Source organism: Echinops telfairi, unplaced genomic scaffold (assembly GCF_000313985.2).
Source record: "Echinops telfairi isolate 266 unplaced genomic scaffold, ASM31398v2 ScPeMD7_60;HRSCAF=208, whole genome shotgun sequence".
Classification (NCBI taxonomy): domain Eukaryota; kingdom Metazoa; phylum Chordata; class Mammalia; order Afrosoricida; family Tenrecidae; genus Echinops; species Echinops telfairi.
In genome coordinates, this window is record NW_022103958.1 from 2,835,018 (window position 1) to 2,842,155 (window position 7,138).

General features: G+C 39.8%; 1 protein-coding gene across 1 annotated transcript; it reads right to left on the reverse strand.

The window, feature by feature from the left end:
• LOC101640913 (olfactory receptor 4C12-like) lies at nt 1–2,524 on the reverse strand. The gene is made up of 2 exons (XM_004708458.3): nt 1,601–2,524; nt 1–27 (listed from the first exon to the last, which is right to left on the reverse strand). The coding sequence occupies exons 1-2, from the start codon at nt 2,507–2,509 to the stop codon at nt 1–3; spliced, it is 936 nt and encodes a 311-aa protein (XP_004708515.3). The 5' UTR covers nt 2,510–2,524.
• Between the last annotated feature and the right edge of the window lie 4,614 nt (nt 2,525–7,138).

Sequence of the window (7,138 nt, forward strand, 5' to 3'; positions counted from 1 at the left end):
TCAAGTACCGAGTATGAATTTAGAGACCTACTTTCAGATGCACCCTTGTAAAATCGAAGTGATACAAGGCTATGATGGATCCTACAAGCATTTCTCTTTTGCACTTGGCACAGTTTAGGTTCTGTAAGTAGAGGGCATGAAAGGGGCAACTCTTCCTGGTTTTAATAAGCTTCTATTTTTCATCTTTTCTGACTATGTAGTTGCCAGCAGTGCTGTGTGTCAGTAGGGTGGGAGGCACCCAGAGATTCTCACTTCCTCTGAGTTCCAGTGGCACCCTCTATGGACCATTTCACGGTGAGATAAAATGTCACCTTTGAAAGCAGATTCCCTCAGAGAAGACTAACCTGCTTGCCATTCTAGCCATAGTTCTTGGTCCTTCTGCCTTGCCCACCAGCCCCTTAGTGGCAATCCAAGCTTGACAATTCTAGCTGAGTCTTGCTATCAACGTTTGTCTAGATATTGTGCACTAGTTCTCACTCCAGGAAAACCAAGATAGTTCTCCACCCTCCTCAAGTCACACCTTCTCCAAAATACGGGAATCCCAGTCGTGAAGAGGCGACCCACCCTTGGTTTTGTTCTTTCTTTGGATAGTCTTTCTTAGCCCCAGGGAATTCTTTCAAAGTATTTTTTAACCCCTGTATCAACAATGCCTGAGATGATTAATAGTTGAATGTAAACGTTCTCTTTTCAGATAACTCTGTGTCTGTCTTCTGGTTGGATCTTGACTCACATGATATGGATGGTGCTTAATAAAATGGCAGCTTCGTACACATGTGGTGAATAGTATACTTTTAGGTATATAACCAATAAGTGCACATCAAGAAAACATTCCAACCCAGTGCTGCCCAAGCCCACAAGTCCAAAATTAACCCATATGTCTGGCACCAATCCACAAAGTCCTCCTCCATGTCACAAAACACACCCAATGACGCTGACTGCAGGAGGAAAGCCGAATCAGTGAACGTTTAAGCATCTCAGCGCTGGCAGGGGTCTCCACATGGGTGCTCCAGCACCCAAAGCTGAATTGGGGTAGGTCCATGCGGCTTCTCCTTGGGGATGTCTTGCAGGAAGTGGGCTTTGGCAGCTGAGGCAGGGAACTAGCTAAGGCAACTGCACCCTGGTCCAACCATCACAAAGCAAGAGACCCAAGAACTCCAAAGGTGAGGGTCACCGAGCCATTTACCCCTCCGCTCTTCAATTAACCCCCACATGTGTTTATCGGCAAGGTTGGCACAATAAACTTTAACTATATCAGAAGACAAAGCCTAAAGCAAATGAATACAATTAAATATGTGATTTTTAATAATCAGCAATAACCAACATGATTACGGTACATAGGAAGATTGTTTTACTATCAATTCAACATTCTAGATTCATGACTTTTAGCATCCATAATGCTCTCTGTATCTAGGTTAGTAATAAATATTTACTGAATGGGAATCAGTCAGATGCAGTGGCAGTGTGTAGCATGGCTGTCTGTAAGTACTGAAGGCTGGTCAAAGTTGGTGTCTCCATCTACAGAGCCAGAGGGTGGGGCTGCATTGATTCTAGTACATTTATATACAATGCTCAATGAATCTGTTTAATCATGTGAAGTCACTTTCTTGCTCCAGAGCTTCCTCATGGCAGTTTTAACCTCAGTATTTCTGAGGGTATATATTAAAGGATTTAACATTGGAGCCACCATAGTATAGAAGACAGCCACAGCTTTATCTATGGGCAGAGTGGTCACTGGGCGGAGGTACACAAATATACAGGGCACAAAGAATAAAACAACTACTGTGATGTGAGAGACACAGGTGGAGAGGGCTTTGCGCCTCCCTTCGAGGCTGTGGGTCCTTAGGGACCGCAGGATGACCACATAGGAGACCATCAAGAGGAGAAAGTTTAACAGGCAAATGAATCCACTGTTGGCAGCAACAAAGAGACCAAGAGTATGAGTGTCCATGCAGACAAGCTTCAGCAAAGGATATAAGTCACACATGAAGTGGTCTATGACATTGGGGCCACAGAAGGGCAGCCAGACTGTGAAGAGGATCTGAATGGTTGCATGGACAAAGCCTCCAGCCCAGGCCACTCCCACCAGGAGAATGCACAGCCTGTGGCTCATGATAGTCGTGTAGTGCAGGGGTTTGCAGATGGCCACATAGCGGTCATAGGCCATCACAGTCAGTAGGATAATCTCAGTAGCACCAAAGATGTGCTCTGCGTAGACTTGAGTCATACATCCATTAAAGGAAATAATTTTCTTTGCATGAAGCGAGTCCACAATCAGTTTAGGAGCTGAAGAAGAAGAATAAATTGTGTCTATAAAAGACAGATGGGCCAAGAAGAAGTACATGGGGGAGCTCAGAGACTGGCTGGTTGTAATAGTAACAACAATAAGTAGATTGCCTGAGAGTGTTACTGTGTACAAAATCAAAAATATCACAAACACTACTTTCTGCATCTTTGGATTCTGGGTAAGACCCATTAAAATGAATTCAGTCACATTTCTGTTATTCTCCATCAATGTGTTATTGGCGATAAGAACTCCAGAAGGGAAATTTTTTCCTGGGGGGCAAAAAAGAGAAAGAAATTGATGGAAGAATCCAGCAGTCCTGAACTCCACATTCACACAGCACTTTATCACTCGCTTAGATGGTGTCTTCTTGTCCCTAGACTCTCTAGGAATAGGTGTCTCAAAATTTCTCTTAGTTTAGCATTATGTTTACATTGAAAGAAAAAGTCTTGTGAAACTGAGAATTCCCAGAAGAATAGAATAGCATTTCCTAGTATCAAGGTAATATTTGAAAATTTTCACTTGAACATCAGCATGAGGGAATAATGCTCAGCGTGTCTTATCTCATTCCCTTTCACTTTACAGATTGTAGATTTGTTTCACAGAGTGAAGGCTGGTGGCAGCACTGCATCGAGCATGTCTGTCAGCACCATTTTCCCAACAACGTAATCTCACCCTGTGGCACATCTTAGTAGTTCTCACAATATTTCAAACTTTTTCACAATGCTGCTACACACTTAGTAGACAATAACGTAATGTACACATAAGTTTTCTACACACTGGGAAACAAAAAAAAAAAAGAGTGTGACTCAGTTTATTGCTATATCAACTTTATTGCAGTGGTCCAAAACTGAGCCTGCATATCTCTAAAGAATGACTGAAGTCATTGGAATATGTAATTTTATTTTAAATGTACAAAGACATAAATATTTGTGTATGTATTATATATAAGTATATGTATTACATGCTACATATATATATTTAAGTCTATGTATTACATGCTTTTTACATAATAGTGTGGATTACAAAGGTCAAAAAGAGTCTGTATACTATGATAATAATTATATAAGTACACCCACTCCTTATTTATCGATCTGTCTAGGTTTCAAAGACCAGTTCATTATGCAAAAATCAGGTTGCAAAACTGCCAAATGACATCATTACATAATTACCAGACTGAGCCTCACAGCCCAGTCAAATTGCTGAAGAAGACTGACCATTGTCACTCTCACCTTACACCATGCACATATTTTTGGATAGAACATTTTTTACTGTAGCAACTATGTGGGATGTCAGCTAAAAAGAGTCAATAGGTCAGTATTGAGTCAGTATATACTATCAATAAAAGTATTGGGGAATAAACTTCATGGAATTAGTGTTTGAAGATTATAGATCTTATATGAATGGTTTAGGAATAAAATTCAAATTGAAAATTTCCATTTATAAAATTTCATGTTTGTTTTACTTTTAATATAGATGGATAAAAGGAATTTGTATGGGAATAAAATAATATGCAGGGCTTTACTCCTACATATAATAATGGATGAGGCTTCCGTTTTTTTGCTTGTATTTTTGTGACTTTTTTATCATGATTATTTTCCAAATCTCTGTAGTTAGCATTCATTTTCTGATCAGAAAAAGAAATACAATTTGCCTGTTTTTTCTTAGGGGATTTAATTTTAATCCTTAAGTTTAAACCTGAGTGAAATATACATGGAAAGAAACAACCGAGGCAACCCAGAAAATATTATCTGGACGAAATTGAAGTAGCTGCTAGGATGTACTCATGAACTTGTTATCAATTCAACAAATGCAAGTCGGGTGGATGCTGGTCTGGACACTAACTGCCAGGAAAAGGTCAGAGCATAGAAGCATTCATCCTTGATACTTTTCATTAAAGTTCAAGATCATATTTAAAACTAAGCTTTGCCATTCTTCATCATCCCTTTTCTGGGACCTCAAGTTCCTTTTTCTGCATATTCTTATGTCTGCTTGGAGCACAAAGGCAATCGTGGTGAGATGAAGTTTCCCTGTCTAATATGGGCGTCATCCCTGTGAAGTTCAGGGGAAGGAAACCTCTTCCACATGGTTCTCATGAAAAGCTGGACTGAAGAGTCTAAGTGCTTTTTCCCTTAGGATGCCCCAAGGCACCAGCAAATACTTTTACAGAGAAGAACTCTTGAGGAAGGGGTTACATGTGGTTCTAATTGCCAAGTTCTCTCCTGAGGAAATGACCCTTATCTTTTCTTAGCTTCATAATGGTCTATGGCAAGGTTGTATATCATGCCCAAGTCAGACAGAAAACCCCAACAATGACACATTCATCTTCATTGTTCCACTGTTGCATCATTCAACTTCTTATGGAGCTTCAGGAAACAGAAAATATTTTTTAAATAATTTTTTTATGATGTACATCTGCCTCCTCTTCTTCCCATATGATACAGACCCAAAACACAAACTGAACAACTTGGGCTTAAAATTAATGAGTTTGCTGTATGCATTTTTTAAAGCATATAACTGTGCACTGAAAAGGGCAGAATTCTCAGTATGTATAACATCAACACCAGGCATAGCAGACCACTGATGAGTCAATTCTGACTCACAGCACCCCTATAGGACAGGGTAGAACTGTGCCGTGTGGTTTTCAAGGCTGTACATTTTTAGAGGAGACAAGCATCGCTTTCTCCCACAGAGTGACTAGTAGTTGAACCACAAACTTTCTGGTTAACAACTAAGTGCCAACCACTGCACCACTAGGGGTCCTTTACTATGTGCATAGACTACTTCAAAAAAGCATACTTAACATTCACAAAAAGTAATGCCTATGATGCGTCCCCCCTCATTGTCAGACTCAAAAACAGGATCAGTTCCTGCTCTCCTAGTCCAAAGACCAATAATGTACCTCTGACTGATCAAATCATCTAATAATCATGGTGATAGAGCAGTAAAAGTAGTTGAGGTGGTGTAGCCATAAAATCCTGACAGCTCATACAAGGGTCCACAGACAAATTGAGAAGCAAGATCTATGCTTCCAAAGTAGAAAAGCTACTCTTACTGGTTTAATTCCCACATGCCCAAATACTTTGAAACACCAATTTTCCTCTAACTCTGATTTTCTCTACTCTTAATAGTGTGCAGAGCACCATCTAGTGCCTATGATGCTAGTCAATTACTGTGTTTTCCATGTACTCAGCACTCTTCTAAATGGTTTACATAGATGCTTTCATTTAGAGCACACAACTATGTCGTTGCCAATATTATCATTCCATTTTCTGAAACAAAAAAAAGGGGGGGGAAAGAACACCCTGAGACTTAGAGACTATTTGGGACTTGCCAAAAAATGATAGCATTAAAGTAGAAGAGCCTGGGTCTCAAACTCAGGATGTCAGTCTCATTCATAAGCACGTATCCAGGGTTCATCCCAGTATAAATCCCATTTCATTCTGGGAATCAGCACTGCACATTTTGAAGAGTGAGATAGTCTCTAGAGCTACCACCTGAGATGATAAGAAATATGTAACAGACTGTTTTGTTAGGCTATGAAATACAGTATCAGATGTTAATGAGTTTGACGGACTGTTTTGCTAGGCTATGAAATACAGAATCAGATGTTAATGAGTTTGACAAGACTATAATATCGTTGCACATTAGAAATCTTCAGCTATCTTGAACATTATTAAGCTGATGGTGTCATTAAAAAGGAGAAAAGCAATGTGTAGTGACACTCTAAATAGAGACAGCTAATGGGTTAATGGTGGGTTGAACCGAGAATCCAGGACTCATGGTGATGGAGACAGTGATTTTTTTTCCTGTCACCACATCCTTTCTCTTTTAACACGTGTGTGCAAGCAAAGGTCACCCTAATGTGACAAAGACATTTAACTTTTGTCTCTTATCTTTAGGAATACTTGTCCTACCTGTTTAAGGGGGAAATGCAGGCCTGAGTTTAGAGGTGCGGTCCGATTGCTTGCGCCACTTCGATCGTAGCAGAAGCAAGGTCTCGTCTGGTAAGAACAAGATCTGGTAAAAGTTTGAGTTAAGTCAGAATAAAAAGTCTTCTATTTTAATATAGATCCAACCACCATAGAGTATACATCCTGTTTTACAGGTCCTATGTTTTCATGTACTTCTCCTTGGGATCTCTGATTTGGAACTGAAGATTTGAACATCAGAATGTGTAGGTTGGGCTTCTTCTCCTTCCATGGTGACCAGTGTTGACTAGAGTAAAGGTCAAACACTCTGGCTCATTTCCATTTCCAGTTTTCCTTTTTTCTTCTCAAATAGCCTCCTTTAAGTACAAAATGAGCTCCTCCCAACCCCTCAGTGTTTTGAAATGACAAAAGCAGAACTCTGTGTTATGGAAAATTAATGGTTACATTAGTCCTAATCTGCCTACCCAAACCATCCCACTATAAGCTCCTCTTCTAAAGGTAGCCCTTGGTGACCTCTCCAGTGATCTGCTGCACTTTTGTACTCCATCCACACTTAACATCTAAGAAACTGTCTCAGAAACTCAGGAAATAGAAATATTTACTTGTAAATTACAGATATGTGTATCCATGGACCTGCTGGTGAAACAATCTACTGGCACATCTGAAAGGGATACCCAATGAAGTATCAAAAAATAATGTTTCAATGATTTTAATTACAGATGTAAAGCAGATATATAAGAATAAGATTAGAAAATGAGCAACTCTAAAAACTTACGTGGCTGCCTGTCGCTGAGCAAAAGGTACGATGTGTTCAGGAGGAAGAAGTAATTAGGGCAAGTAGCTATTCCAATATCGTATCCGTTTCTCAAATCTCTGCTGATTGGAAAACATTACAAGACTTGGAGAACATCAAGACAGAGCACAT

Coding starts and splice junctions, on each gene's coding strand:
- LOC101640913 (XM_004708458.3), bottom strand. CDS start 2,509: ATGGAGAATAACAGAAATGTGACTGAATTCATTTTAATGGGTCTTACC. Junction 28..1,600: donor GGAAGCTCTGGAGCAAGAAA/GTGACTTCACAT, acceptor ATCTGAAAGTAG/GTCTCTAAATTCATACTCGG.